The sequence below is a fragment of the Rattus norvegicus genome, chromosome 10 (genome assembly GCF_021556685.1).
Source record: "Rattus norvegicus strain SHRSP/BbbUtx chromosome 10, alternate assembly SHRSP_T2T, whole genome shotgun sequence".
Taxonomy (NCBI): Eukaryota; Metazoa; Chordata; class Mammalia; order Rodentia; family Muridae; genus Rattus; species Rattus norvegicus.
This window is the reverse complement of record NC_141543.1, coordinates 110832736-110847827: the sequence shown is the minus strand read 5'-3', so window position 1 is coordinate 110847827 and position 15092 is coordinate 110832736. Positions and strand designations below refer to the sequence as shown.

General features: G+C 51.1%; 2 protein-coding genes across 7 annotated transcripts in view; one reads left to right on the top strand and one right to left on the bottom strand.

Moving 5' to 3' along the window:
* The window catches only part of Ccdc40 (coiled-coil domain 40 molecular ruler complex subunit), a 40251-nt gene extending 36444 nt beyond the window's left edge, over positions 1-3807 (bottom strand). The window contains exons 1-4 of one of the 4 annotated variants that reach the window (XM_087571024.1): positions 3572-3761; positions 3151-3285; positions 1560-1629; positions 17-796 (exon numbers count right to left, since the gene is read on the bottom strand). In XM_087571024.1, coding sequence (XP_087427150.1) covers positions 17-796; positions 1560-1629; positions 3151-3179 — 879 coding nt within the window. In that variant the 5' untranslated portion in view covers positions 3180-3285; positions 3572-3761. 4 annotated transcript variants of the gene reach the window in all.
* A 66-nt stretch (positions 3808-3873) lies between these two features.
* Positions 3874-15092, top strand: part of Tbc1d16 (TBC1 domain family, member 16) — an 85584-nt gene continuing 74365 nt past the window's right edge. For 2 of the 3 annotated variants that reach the window (XM_087572565.1, XM_087572563.1), the window contains exon 1: positions 3897-3980. The gene's annotated coding sequence lies outside the window, so the exon portion shown is untranslated. 3 annotated transcript variants of the gene reach the window in all.

The window sequence follows — 15092 nt, the reverse complement described above, 5'->3', positions numbered from 1 at the left end:
ACTGAAAGGCACTCACCACACTGTCCTCTGGAGGCTCTGTGGGCTCTGTGGGCTGTATGAGCTCTATGGGCTCGTAGACGCTTTCCTGGGATATGTCCTGTGTTGTTAAGGCTTTTGCCTCCTCTTCCCCCATGTCCCAGGGGCTGACATCAGAGTAGGAGAATGCAGGAGAGCTGATTATATCAGAGAGCTCGTCCAACTCAGAGGGATGGCCTGCTTTCTCTTGTTCAGAAACGTCAAAATCTCCTTCTGGGGCAGGTTCTCCAGTGGGTTCCGCTTCATCTTGGGGTCTGGCCTTTGCAGTGTATTTAACTTTTTTTTGTGGTATGGTGGCTCCAATGGATTCTAAGTCCACTCCTTGGATAGCTTTTACAATGGAGTCCACATCAGTTTCTGAGATGACTTCTCTAATGACTTCAACTTCTTGTTCCGCTTTTCTGATGGTTTTCACAGCCACTCCTGGGGTAGCCTCTCCAGTGGGTTCCGCCTGTGTTTCTGGTGTGGTCTCTCCAATGAATTCCACTTCTGTTCCTGGGGGAGCCTCTCCAATGAATTCCACTACTGTGTCTGGGGGAGCCTCTCCAATGAATTCCACTTCTGTTTCTGGGAAAGCCTCTCCAATGGACCCCACTTCTCCTTCAGAGATGGCTTCTCCTTCAGTGCTGACTCTCTCAGCATCCACCATTTCCCCTTCTAATCTGCCTTCGCTATCAGTTGTAATGCCCCTTTCAGGATCTTGGGTGGGCTCTCTACCCTCAGCAGTTTTTTGGCCACTGTTTTCCAACTGTGGTGATACCTGTTACGGTGCAACGAGAAATCCCAGGGAAGAAAATACAATCTTGAGAGATGTTAAGGTGACAGGAAGACCATCTGCCTACATCTCCCCCACCCCCAAGAGGTCATGTTTTGTGTATAATGTAACTGCCGCCTGGTTTCTAAAGTCATGTGTTACAAGCATGACCTCTGGAAAATGCAAGGCAGTCTAAGGGTCGGGTGTGCTATTACCGAAAGCTAACACTTCGGAATGAGGTATGCAGCTTGACACAGTCTATCATCGGAGAAGGGGAGTCTCAAGTGAGGGATTAACCAGAGGAGACTGGCCAGTCTGTGAGGGGTTGTCTTAATTACTAACTGGCCAGGCACACTGCGGGCGACACCATTCCCTATATGAGTGGCCATGTGTTGTGTGAGAAAGCTGGCTGAGCAGAAGCTAGAAATGAACAGGTGTGCAGTGCTCCCCATGGTTCCTGCTGAACCTCCTTGGCCGTGAGTGAGTTCTCTGGTTAGAGGCACTATGTGTGGACTGGCAAGCCTTCAGGCTCCTGCCTTGATGTCCCTCAGTAATGAACCATGACCTGGAAGTGTAGGCCACATAAATCCTTTCCTCCTCTAAGGTGCTTTTGGTCAAACTATTTTGTCAATGGCAGTAGAACACTGGGAAGGAACCAGGTCTCTCCGTGCCTGAACTGAGACTGTCACGGAGCATATGAGCATGGCACCACGGTTCCTGGCCGTCCTGTCTATTTGTTTCCTAGCAAAGCAGTCTGGAGGGAAGTTACCTCATGGCCTTCAGTGTACTGCTGCTCTGTCTCCTCTTCCGCAGATGTCTGTTCGCCTTCCAGGTTTGACCTGCTTTTAGAGACAGGGAACCCTGGCTCACAGCCTATCGTGCAAACTGCATACCAGCTGCTCAACGGTAAGGCTTCCGCCTCTCCTCCATCCTGCTGCCAGCCACGACTCTTCCATCACTATGTGATGCTTGTCATGGGCCACAAATTTGGCATGGAGACGACCGTAAAGCGCAATTATAGCACGAAAGGAGCGGCACGTGAGAACACCCCAGAAAAATCACCTTAGCTATTCTGTTTCTGGGGCAAAGCCGAGAAGGTCTCAGAGAGAGGACAGCATGCCTGACTCGGCCTCTGCTTCTCAGCATGGCGAAGGTTTGCATGTAAAATATTTTTGGCTTTTCAAAAACTTAATTAGGAGTTGGAGTCTGGACCCCCCAGCACTTACGTAAAAGTCAGGCACAGTTGCTCATGCCTGTAACTCTGGCATTGTGAGGATCTGAGCCAGTGCACATCGATAAAGCAGGACACTTGACGTCCTCCTCTGGCTTCTGCATGTGCACTTGCATGCACATGCACACACACACAGATGCACACTCACACATGTCACACACGTGCACACACACGCGAGAGCATACACACATACACAGGGACACGCACACACACACACACACACACACACACACACACACCCCACACTCCTACAAATATGCCACACGTAGTATTTAAGACATAAACTAAGCTAGCTTTTTAAAAAATCAAACTACTGCAGATGTCTGCTTCACAGACAATGAAAGCACAGGCCATTTCCCCCTCTGCTCCCCACAGCACCACTGGGACAGGCATTAGTGTGCACCTGCCTTTGTTCAGATCTTTGCATTTCAAGTCTTCCCCAAGTTGGAGCTCATTCTACAACTGTTGCTTCACAGTTAGCCTTCTCCTGTAATATAATCTGGATGTGTTGCCATGGGCGTCCAGAGAGACTTAACCTTTAAATATATGAAACAACCCAGAAGTGTCTGAGAGAATCGAGTTGTTTAAACTTGCTTTTGTTTTGCACAAAAACTAAAACAGAGCCAGCAGCAGTGTTTTGGAGTTCACTCAGTGCTGGGGATCTATCTGTCTACCCCTCAAATCCATGACAGGGGAGTTCATTCTTTTAGGGGGAGGCACGGGTCTAGCAATGGAACCAGTGCTTCCCCCCTTCTTCCTACTCTTGCAATACTGGACAGCGTCCTTTCTACGTCCTGCTTTGCAGTCCGGTTTGCCAAGCCTAGTGGTTGCCATGGTTACCGCAGGGCATGCAATTCTGTAGTCCGGGAGAAGCAGGAGCTAGGAGTAGAGTGTGAGGCGGGGGAGGGGGTATGCGGGGTGGGGTAGGAAAGGACAAAGGATAGGAGGTGGAAGAGATAAGGGATATAGGGGACGGTGGACTGGGTAGGGTAGGAAAGGCCCAAAAAGTGGGGAAGAGAGTGGGAACGGGCACAGAAGTGAAGGAGAAGGCGCACCGGGTGGGGGTACCTGCGTACAGAAAGCTGCGGATAACATCTGGTGGGTTTATTATCCCTCCAGCGGGGCTTACCCGTCAGCCTGGTCCTCCGGCTCCGCCATCTCTCGTTGCTAGGAGACGCCATCAACATCCGGCGAAGTCCGGACCGCGCGCTCAGAGACCGCAGGAGGCGGGGCCTGGCTGCGTCCGCCAGTTCTCACGGAAACACTGAGCAAACACATTAAAGCACAAATGTGTGTTTTGTCTGTCTGTCGCCATGTGTCCCAGCCTTTCCCGCCCAGACTTGGGTCCGGTAGAGGGACAATAGTGCTAATGTACACCTCCTTCGACCTAAAGATGTTCAGGGACTCGGAAAGCGGCAGGCTGGGTGGGGATGCTGGGTCCGGGAAAGGCGCCTAGCTCTGGTTCTCCCATATTCAGCTTTGGGTTCCACAAGGACCCTCACCATGGGGTCTTTCTAGGGGGTCGTTGTCAGAGGAGAGGGTCCCAGTACCTTTTGGTGGGCATCATTCCTTCGTACCCCCAAATTTGAAAAATAGGAACGCAGGGGGTGAGCGCATTTGTGGGCACAGGGAGGCCCTGCCTCCAGGACTGAGGGCGTAGGGCTCCCATCCAGAGCAGGGTCTCGGGTACCCGGCGCGCGGTAGGACTTGCAGAGAGCCCGAGCAGGGATCGACAAATGCGCGGGACCCCGATGTTAGAGGCTGGGCGCGGCGTTCCGGGCTGCGCGGGGGCCCTGGGGCGGAGCGAGGCGGAGCGGGGGCGGAGTGGGGGCGGAGCGGGGCCGGCCTCTCCACATCCCCTCCCCGCCGCGCCTCGCTAGCGGCGGCGGTGGCAGTGGCGGCGGCAGCGGCTGTGGCTCCTGGAGCCGGCGCGTGTCCAGCCCTCGCGGCGGGACCCGGGTGGGTATCAGGGTTAGTTTAGGTCCGCGAGCCGGGGATTTTGGGGTCCACTCGGGACAACGTGGCGGTTCCTGGGCACGCTGGTATCTGCACGCACGGGACGCGGGCCTGCTGTGCGGGGGCCCGGGAGGAGCTCGGGGAACCGGCACTGGGCGCAGGGCGGGGGCGATGCGGAGGGACCCGGATCTCGCTGGGGACGCCCTGGGGACTCCATCCTCGAGTGAGACTCTCTGCTCTGGGAGTGGGCTCACTCGAGGAGACACGGTCCCTGCCTGTCTGGAGCTGTGGGCCGGGGCACTTGCGGTCTTTGTCTTGCTGGCTGGTCTGAGCATGCGAAGAACTTGTGGGGTTTCCGCACTAGCTGACAGAGCCCCCAAGGTGTGTTATGCCCTCCTGGGGCGTGCGTGGTCTTAGCGTTGGGTACAAAGGGGAATGGTCAGAGATATTTAAGATCCCCATGTCAGGGTCCTCGCTTCTTTTTAGCGTGCGCTGGCTCGTCTCTCTCTCTCTCTCTCTCTCTCTCTCTCTCTCTCTCTCTCTCTCTCTCTCTCTCTCTCCTCTCTCTCTCTCTCTCCTCTCTCTCTCTCCTCCTTCAAAAGAACGGGAAAAAATGGAATAGCATAAAAAAGAAAAAAGGGCAATTTAAGATTGCTAAAAATAACCCATGGAACCCTGCCAGAACGCGCGGTGCGAAAAGCCTCTTCCTCCAAAGTCGGTGTCGCGTGTTGGCCACAATCTAGTCCCAGGTTCCGTTCAGAAATAGGGGAATATAGAAAAGTGGCTCTTGCCTCCGGTAAAGTTTGTTCCATGGCCCCTGTCAACTTCCTCTATCAGGAAAGAGAGGGGAAATGTCCCGCATTTGGTCAGAGCATGGATGCAAACACCCGGACTCTAGGGGCTCCATTCTAAATCTTAATAACTGATTAAAGAATTTAAAAGATACTCTATGCAAGCCTTAGCTCTCGGTAGAAAGGTTGATATTAACCTTGATGGCGAATATTGTACTTAATGGTGCAAGAACTTTGGGCACAGTGGAGTTGGTTCTCAGCTGGTTGTTGGGGAGGGATCTCTTGGCTGAGCAGTACTTACGGTTTTGTTTGTTTTGTTTGTTTTTCCTGGTGGGTGGAGTGTTTAGAGTGTTGCTGGGAAATTCTTTCTTGAGAACTGTTGACTCTCCTGGCAATCATGGTGTCGGTTAACAGCCCCTGGTCATCTCCTGTGGGTTTTCGTTGTGCACAAACAAGCCAGCGAAAGGGCTGTGGTTGCGATTTGAACTCAGGACCTTTGGGAGAGTAGTCAGTTCTCTTAACCACTGAGCCATCTCTCCAATCCCAAGGCTGTGGTTTATAAGTTTCCAAAACCACAGTTTTTATTATAGCTATTTATTGTGTGAGTGTATGTGTGTCCACGTGTGCCTCGCGGTGGTGCCTATGTGGGGCTCAGAGGACAACTTGTGGGGGTCAGTTCTGTCTTTCTACCACCTGAGTCTTGAGCGGAATCAAACCCAGGCCCTCAGGCTCAATGGCAGTCACTTTATCCACAGAACTATTTCGATGACATTTGCCCCAAGATGATATCACATGATGACATGTGACCCAGCACAGACCTTGCTGGCCTGCTCTTCACGGGGATTTGTTAAAGGAGGGGAGCTGGGAGCACCGTGCTCCCTGAGGAGCACTCTTTTCTTTTGAGCCTTCCCCTTTGAGAGGATGGCCTTTGGGCTGACAGAACTCCTCCACTACTGCCCTGGCCTCTCTATACCCCAATTTTGAGTGACAGGCTGCAGTGACAAAATCATCTACCCTGGGTATGGTGGCTCAGGACTGCAATTCTAGTGCTCAAGAAGGTGAGGCAGGCGGATTTCTGTGAGTTTAAGGCCTGCCTGGGCTCTATAGTAGGCTTCAGGCCATCCTGGGTTACACAGATTTTTTTTTTTCTCAAATCAAGCCAAACCAAAAAACCCAAAAATCTGAAGAAAAAAAAAAAAGCAAAACTCCCCAAAAACCAAAACCAACCAAACAAAAGCCTGTATGGTCTCCAAAAATAGACAGTATACACTGGCTCTTGTTTGCTTCCTTGATTCTTCTTCAAAATCTCACCACCCAAGTGCCTGGCATACAGCAAATAACTTTTTGTTGAGACTTAGTCAGTCAGTCAGTCTGTCTGTCTGTCTGTCTGTCTGTCTGTCTCTCTCTCTCTCTCTCTCTCTCTCTCTCTCTCTCTCTCGCGCGCGCGCGCGCGCGCGCGCGCTTGCGCGCTTTTTCTCTCGCTCTCTTGCTCTCTCCCCCACCTCTCTCTTCTGCAGCCTAGGTTGGTCTAGAACTCATGGTAATCCCCCTGCCTCTGCATCTTAAGTTCGGGGATCACAGGTGTGTGCTTCCATTCTTGCTTGTTGACTTTTAAACTGTCACCCTCACAATGATCGAATCTGTCACTCGGACTTCTCATGTTTAACCGCGCAAGTTAAAAACCCTGCTTTAAAACAAACAAACAAACAAACAAACAAACAAAAACAAACCCTGCTTTCCTTCTTACAATGTTTTTATTATTTGAGAATTCCATGCAGGCATAACCACCCCCCCTCTTCCCTCTGACACACCCTGTACCCCACCTCTCCTTCTAGTTTCTTTGTTCTCTCTCTTTTTTTTTTTTTTTTTTTTTTTTTTTTTTGGTTCTTTTTTTCGGAGCTGGGGACCGAACCCAGGGCCTTGGTAGGGCCTTCCTAGGTAAGCGCTCTACCACTGAGCTAAATCCCCAGCCCCGCTTTGTTCTCTTTTTTGATGATCCCTGACTCTAGTGCTGCCCACACACGTGCATGTGTGGGACCACCCACTGCATCATGGGAAACCTGCAAGTGTTCTCCTCCAGCTGCTGACAACTGCCAGAGGCCTCAGTAAGGGGTGTGGCCTGGAATCAGTAAGGGGTGTGGCCTGGGCTCTCCCACGCTGGAATGCTGACTGGTTTGCTCTTGTGCAGGTCTTACGCGGCTGGACACGGCTGTGGCTCTGAGTTTGTAGGTAGGTCACCCGTGTCCTGTCCGGATGTCATCGGTTCATGGCGATCCTTCCCATCCCCGGGCTGATGTCATTGGTGTGTTTCTGCCGTCTCCTCTGCGGTGCTCCCTGAGCTTGGTGTAGAGTAGGGGCTTGTAAAGATTTAGGGCTGAGCACTCGGTTTCTTTATTACACGTTCCTTGTGAGACCGCTGCCCACCAGAGCCTCTGTGAGTGGGTCAGGGCTCTGCCAACCACACAGATGTTTTCATTTTTGATTCTTTGTGTGGATGGTTTATTGGTCTGAATCAGTCTTCTGGACCAGTTTTGTTTTTGTTTTTGTTTTTTTGTTTTTTTTGTTTTTTTTCTGTGATAGACTGAATGCGGGCATGGCCTCACACTTGCTAGGTGGGCGCTCTGCCTCTGAGCCTGTGGGTTTGTGAAGTCTATCCTTAGGCTCACTGTGAAGCTATGGCAAGCCTGAAAGTTTCGATCTTCCTGCCTCAGCCCTCTGGGTAGCTGAGATTACAGGCCAATACCACAACTCTGCTACCCTCCAATCTTTGTAACTTGGTGGGGACTGGACTCCCTCAGGCTGTTCTGGGAAGCAGGGTTGGTCAGATTACCTGGCAACACAAGTCTCCTCTACGGTTTTGGCTCCCCCCCCCCCCCCACCCCTGAGCTGGGGACTGAACCCAGGGCCTTGCGCTTCCTAGGCAAGCGCTCTACCACTGAGCTAAATCCCCAACCCAGGTTTTGGCTTTCTATGACTGAGGGTTTTGGTCTTTTGTTTCTGGTTTTTTTTTTGTTTGTTTGGTTGGTTGGTTTTTTGTGGGGGGCGGGTTTGGCTGGATTCTGCTCTTGTAAAATCAGCTATGTAGATGGAGACAGGTACAGTGAAAGGGAGCTGCTAACAGTGAGGGTTTGCAGCAGGAGAAGCTGGTCTTATTGAGGTCTGTCATGTTCTGCACCATTTGATTGCAGTTGTGGGATGTTGGTGGGGCTGAGACATCTCGGGTAGGGAAGAAGCCCAAGCCTGCGAGTGCCAACCTTAGTGGACGCATCCAGAGCTATCAAGGAGGGACGCTAAACATCTTCCTTTCACTTCAGATCACCGCCCACGGACCTAATGGTTAATCTTTCGAAATTATGTTTTGGCTACACAAGAACATTTTGATCAGAGTTTTAGAGGAAAACCCCAGGGCATTCAAGCTGTAAAATCTCTACTGCTACCCAGAGGAGAACAGAGGAGAGGCAGGAAAAGGCCACGCCATTGGAGATCCACCGGGCGGTGAGAGCCACAGGGCAGGGAGGAAGGCTTTAGATAAAAACCAAACCAAACGACCCCCTCCCCAATAACACTAAGGACACCCGAAAATGTTGATAGATGTTTCCGAATTGCTAAGGAGAGTGTACTTAGAGGAGGGATAGAAAGCAAGCATAACAGGTTTTCTGACAGTCCAGGAACTGCGCAAAGTTATCACACTCCCGTGGCTGCAGCCTTCGAGCTATTACTACCTAAAACATTTTCTTAGCTTACATTTAATTTCTGTCTCTCTGTGTGTGAATGTATACACACATACACATACACACACACATAGAGTGCACCCATGTGCGTGTGTGTAAGGGAGAGAATGTGTGTGGGAGTTATGTAGGGGGTGGATATGTATGTAGGGGTATGCTCAAATGTGTGTATATGATCACATGTGTGCCTGTGTGTATGTGTGTGTGTGTGTGTGTGTGTGTGTGTGTGAGTGTGAGGGGGGAGAGAGAGAGAGCGCAGGTGGGGGGGTGGGTACGTGTGTGAATTCAAATGTGTATATGTTCATGTGTGTATGTGTGTGTGTGTGTGTGGTTGTGTGTGTGTGTGTGTGAGAGAGAGAGAATATGTGGGGGAGGGGCATGTATGTGTGTATGCACTAATGTGTGTATATGTTTACATGTGTGTGTATGTGTATGTGTGTGAGAGAGGAAGAGAATGTGGGGGGTATGTGGGGGAGGGGCATGCATGGGGTGGGTGTGTGCATGTACACAAATGTGTATATATGTTCACATGTGTGCCTGTGTGTGTTCTCGTGTACATGCAGGAATGTGGGGGCCAGATGTTCTTCCTCGGGAGCCATTCGTCCTGTGTTTTTCAGAAACCCTGGGGATTTGCCTGTCTCCACCTCCTTAGCACTGGATCACAGGCATATGCCAGCTTTTATATGGGTGTTGGGGATAGAACTCGGGGTCCTCAGGTGCCTGGGGCAGACAGGATACGGATGGACAAGATACTGAACTCACGTGTTGTCACTAAGTAACTTTCTCTACACTGGATCAATCTGGCTGCTCTTTGGAGTGTCATCAATATGGTTTTCTCCCTGATCTGAATCTTGTTTTGTGGTTCCTTTGCACAAGGAGAGCACCATCTACAAGTAAAGTCAGAAGGAGCTAGCCTGGTCTCTGTACCCCTGGGTAACTTGGTTTGGGCCACTCATGGAGTCCCTGCCTAGCTCGTGGTCTCCCTGGCTGCCTTTGCATTTCTCCTGTCTCAACACATGGCTTATTACCAAATTTCCCTGCTCTTCCTGGCCCAATTTCCCTTGTTCTGTGGGAGAAATAGGATGTTTATATTTGCGGTCCAGGGACATGAAAGCAGGCGGCTTCTGGAGGGAGGCCCTGGCTTTGGGGTTTTGCAGGGAGAGGCTGTGTCGGAGTGATGGCTGACCAGTTGGAAGAGGTAGATGGCAGCTCCAGGGCCTCCGAGGCCTCCCAGCCCTGCTGTGATGACTGGCACGCTAAGGACATTTCCCTTGTGGCAGATGGTCTGGGTTCCCACAGCAAGGTTAACCCCCTCAACCTCAGCTCTTCCACCCAGACACAAGTCAGCCATCTTGTTCTCAGATCAGGGAGCCCTGTGGGATCCTTCAGGGGGCCCGTGGGCTGGGAGTGAACTTCTCTTCTGCTTTGATGCACCTACCCAGAGTTACATGCACTAGAAGACAAGTCATGCGGGTCCTCCAAGGGCTCTGTTGTTGAGTAATGGGACCAAAGGCCTTCCCAGAGGGACAGGTTGGTTGATCTCACTCTTTGATCTGCAAAGCTGGCTCTCCCAGGGTTGGTGAGGACAGGAGGGACTTGGGAAAGCCAACAGGAAGGTAAGGGGGGCTGAGGTGAGCAGTGACAGATGCAGAGGGAGGAACCGATCCCTGTTTGCGAGCGCCTGACTTGTGTTTAATAAGTCATCTTTTATCCCAGGCTTTGGAGCCTTGAGGGGAAAGTCGATGAACCGGTTTTTGTTGGCTGCAAGGCAAGTGACCTGAGCTCAAGGTGTTCTGCTCTTGAGCAGTCTGATAGTGCCAGGGGAGTAACCGGGTTTAGGCTACATCTATTCGCACAGTACCCTAGACATCCTTGGCCTCCCCCCCCTCTCAAACATTAATTTACTTTACGTATGAGCACGCTGTAGCTGTCTTCAGACACACCAGACAAGGGCATCGGATCTCATGACAGATGGTTGTGAGCCACCATGTGGTTGCTGGGATCTGAACTCAGGATCTCAGGAAGAGAGCAAGAGGCCAGTATTTTCTTAACCGCTGAGCCATCTCTCCAGCCCTTGGCCTCTTCTCTTAACTGTCCCTACTTCAAGGCAGTGGGCAGAGGTCATGCATGGGCAATTGTGTGGTGCCTGAGTATGTGTTGCAGACTGATGTGAGCCAGCACCAGACCCAGGTTGGCCTGAGACAGCACTCTGTGTACGGGGTGGGGAGCTGTGGTTGCCCTCCTCTCTTGGTGGGCACAGACCGGCCCTAGGCAGTTTCCAGAAGAGACTTCTGCCCCTTTGCTCTTGTCTCCCCAGAGAAACGATGAAGCCCCATTATACCCAGACAGGAAACCAGGGTTTTGGATGGAGGAAGTTCCGACTTACTCAGTTCCCCTACTCTCAAGGGACATTGGATCCTGGCTCTAGGCTTCAGTCCTCCGTGCTGTGTCCAGGACAGTTGGATGCCTGGGAGCCAGTGGCTGTTGAAGATCCCCACCTCCCTAGAGCTGCCAGTTAGAATTCTGTGGGGTTCTTGTCCTAGAGTCTGGCAGACGAAAGGACTCAAACATATCCTGTCCTGACATGGGGACCGTGCGATGTTATGCTGTTTCCAGCAGGATTCAGGTTGCATGTGGAGTCAAGTTCACACGGTAGCTGACCTGGACAGGAGAGCCTGGGTCACCCGAGTGTGATCCTTACGGGATGGAAGGTCAGTGTCAGATCTGTGCAGTGTGGCAATCCATTGGTCATCATTAGCCAAGGATGCAAGGTTTCTGGAAGGTTCTCCGGGATCTCCAGAAAGACCAAGCACTGCCTGTTTGCCCGTGCAGTCCAGGGGTCCCGTTTGGACCTCTGACTCCGAGAGCACAGGACTCACAGCTGGACTGGGTAAATTCCAAACATGGCTGGCTCCTGCTGCAGCAGCCATAGGTCGAGGCTCAGACACAGAGGCAGGCTGTCGTGTTTTTACTGGTTTTCTGATGGCCTTCACCCTCCCCACATCTTGGGCAGATCTTGGGCGTAAGTCACCCAACCTCTGGCCATACATTCTGGGCAATATGAGTCTTAACTTCACTCCTTGCAAATGTCAGCTAAAGGAAATGCCAGCCGAGTCACCACAAGGGCTAAGGCAAACTCCAGCTGCTCTGGCCGGCAGACTCAAAGCCTCCAAGAGGAAGTTTCAGTGGCTCCTGTGGGGCAGTCCGTAACAGCAGGCTCCACTTGACATAGAGCCTGGCTCATCAGGGCCTGTGTAAGAAGTCGCCTGTTTTTCTCCCAGACCTGTTACGGGTCCCCTCCTGTCTCCCGTCTCTCTCCTCTTGGGACTTCTCTCCTACCCCATTAAAAAAATGATGTCTATTTTAATTTTTTGTGTATGCGTGTCCTGTCCACACACATACATATATGCAGCACTCTCGTTTAGACCCTGCAGAGGCCTGGAGATTGTGTTAGATCCCTGGAAATGGAGTTTACGGACGGCTGTGAGCCATCATGTAGGTGCTAGGAACTGAACTGGGGTCCTCTACAAGAGCTCTTCCCGCCGTACCATTTCTCCAGCCATGTTTTGTTTTAGATTTTTTTTCCATTTTCATAAATGTATGTAGCACACATATGGGTGTAGGCACATGTGGGGGGAATGTGCGCTCACATTGCATATGTGCACGTGGAGTCCCCCCACATTCTCTCACACACATACACATACACACACATGTGAACATACACACATGTGAATATATACACACATGTGAACATATACACACATGTGAACATATACACACATTAGTGTATTTGGAATTGGACTTGCTTGCTCTTTCATCTTTTTCACTGAGGCAGGGACTCTCAATCGAACCCAGAGCTCACCGATAGGGCCAATCTCCCTGGATAGCTTGCTTTGGGAATTCCTTGTCTATACCTTCCCTGGCTGGGATTGGACCACCATATCCACCTGGCACTTATGTGGGTTCTGGGGATCCAGGTTCTCATTTTCATATTTGTAAAGTGAGCATTAACCACAGAGCCATCTCCCCATCTCCTCCCAACATTTGCGTGTGTGTGTGATGTGTGTGTGTGTGCGTGCATGCGTGTATATGTGTGTGCATGTGTGTACATGTGTGTGCATGTGCACACGTGTGCGTGTATATGTACGGGTGTTTGGCATGTCAAGACCAGAGACAAACATCCAGTCTCTTCCTCGATTGCACTCCACTTTTAAGGGAGGGTCTCTCCGTTTGAACCCAGAGCTCACAGATTAGACTACTGTAGCTAGACGACCTGCTGTTTAGATCAGAATCCTATCCCAGCTTCCAGTGTGATTGGATGACCTGCAGGCCACCACGGTGGTCACCTGCTTTAACCTGAGTGCCAGGATCTGAGTTCTAACCTTCAGCAAGCCTATCTACCAAGCCACCTTCATGCCCTTACAGTTTGCATCTGTCCCTAGCGGGTGCCCCACCCCCACCCCAGTCACCTTCTATCTCTGAAGAGGCCCTCAGCAGCTTCTTTATCCCCACTGACATCCCCTGTGAGCTGTCAGAGCAGGGAGCCCACGTTTCTCTGTGGGGTTCTTAGGGAGGGTTTTGTGAGCTGTCTCTGAGGCGAGGAGGAGGTCATGCTGTTCTTTTCTTTCTGATTGCACAGTAGTTTCATTTTACAAATAGCTCCACCTAGCTGGCACTGGTGGCCTGGAGCAGCCTAAGGTGCAGCTGAGGGCATACCCAGTCACGCGTGGAAAACAGTCTTGTTCTTTTATACCGTGCCCTTTAAAGCCATCAGCCCTGGGTGGCTGGTTACTTGTGTGCCTGAGCTGGCTGGAGTCTGTCTCTGGCTTCCCTCCATCTCTGGTTCTTTGTGCCAACTGTCAGGCTGACTGCTGCCCCCTTCATCAGCAGAAGGAGGTGTTAGAACACCGGTGGGGGTGGTTCAGCTCAGAGGGAGCCGTGTGGCACACTGAGTGTGGTCTAAGATCCGTGGTGCTGACTGACATGGGTGTAAGCATTTTAAAGGACATATATCACAGGGATGTAATAAGGAGACAAGGCTCTCCCGGTTGTCAAGGATCTCCCTTGAATCTGTGAGATTGAGGCCGACCTGGTCTATATAAAAAGTTCCAGGCTATCTAGGACATGCCTAATAGGACCTGTCTAAATCAACCCAACAACTAACCAATCAGTCAGTATCAGGGGCTGGGGAGATAGCTCAATGTTGAAGTGCTTGTGATGCAAGTGTTTGGATTCCAGAGTCCCCAGGAAAGCTGAGTGTGACAGCCGCCCTCTGTAATCTCAGGGTCTACAGAGAGAAGGGGGACTGTGACAAGAGACCCTGTCTCAAGCAAGGAAGGAGAAGACACCTGAGGTTGTTCTCTGAGCTCTACACTTGTATAGTGATGTGTGCTTGCCCACCCACATACATGCATGCATGTGTACACACACCACACACACACAGCGATATATATATGTATGTGTGTGTGTGTGTGTATGTGTATATATATATATATATATATATATATATATATATATATACACACAAGCTTTTTGCCTTGAGTTTCTCCAGCCACTTCTGCGCCCCCCTGGCTGACGACCAGTTTCTCAGAATTGCGTCCTCTTTGATGCTGCTGCCCCAGAATCTGTGATAGGTTGGGAAGTCAGTGTGTGCTAATCCCTCACAGTCTTTCAGGGAGCCTCACGGTGACGGTGTTGAAAGTCTGCTGTGTCTGTGTCTTCCCTCACTGCCCCGTGTGTAATTGGTTGAAGCTGCTGGACTGTGGAAAGAGCTCAGATGTGGAAGAGGGACCTGCCTGGCAGCCTTTCTGACGTCTGATGGTCACTGTTCCTTCTGCCCTCCGAGGACACCGGGGTCCTTAAGGTCATAGGCACAAACGTCTCCGTATTACTGTGCTCCAGGGTCATGTGTGTTTAATGCAGAGACATCAGCAGGGTCTCCGAGCAGTCAGTAGACTCAGTGATGCCCTCTCTGAGGCAACGATGGCTTTGTCCCACCTCTAGCAACTAACTTCCTGGGGACTTAATCTACACCGGGGGTGGTGGTGGGGCAGTGTTGCCTTGGATGGAGTCTCTACTCTGTTTGTTAAGAAACAAACAAGACTAGTATCTTAGTTTGATTTCTGTTGTTTCGATAAAGACCAGGATTAAAAGCAAGTGCGGGAGGGGAGGTTTGATTGGCTTGTGCTTCCATATCAGAAAGTCACCGAAGGAAGTTGGAGAAGGGGCTAAGCAGAAGCCATGGAGGAATGCTGCTCACTGGTATGCTCCCCATGGCCTATCCTGCGCTCTCTCTCTCTCTCTCTCTCTCTCTCTCTCTCTTCCTCCCTTCTTTCCTTTCTTTTTAAGATTTATTTATTATTTGATGTAAGTACACTGTAGCTGTCTTCAGACACACCAGAAGAGGGCATCGGATTCCATTACAGATGGTTGTGAGCCACCATGTGGTTGCTGGGAATTGAACTCAGGACCTCTGGAAGAGCAATTGCTGCTCTTAACCGCTGACCATCTCTCTAGCCTGTGTGTGTGTGTTTGTGTTGTGTGTGTGTGTGTGTGTTTGTGTGTGTGTTGTGTGTGTGTGTTGTATGTGTGTGTTG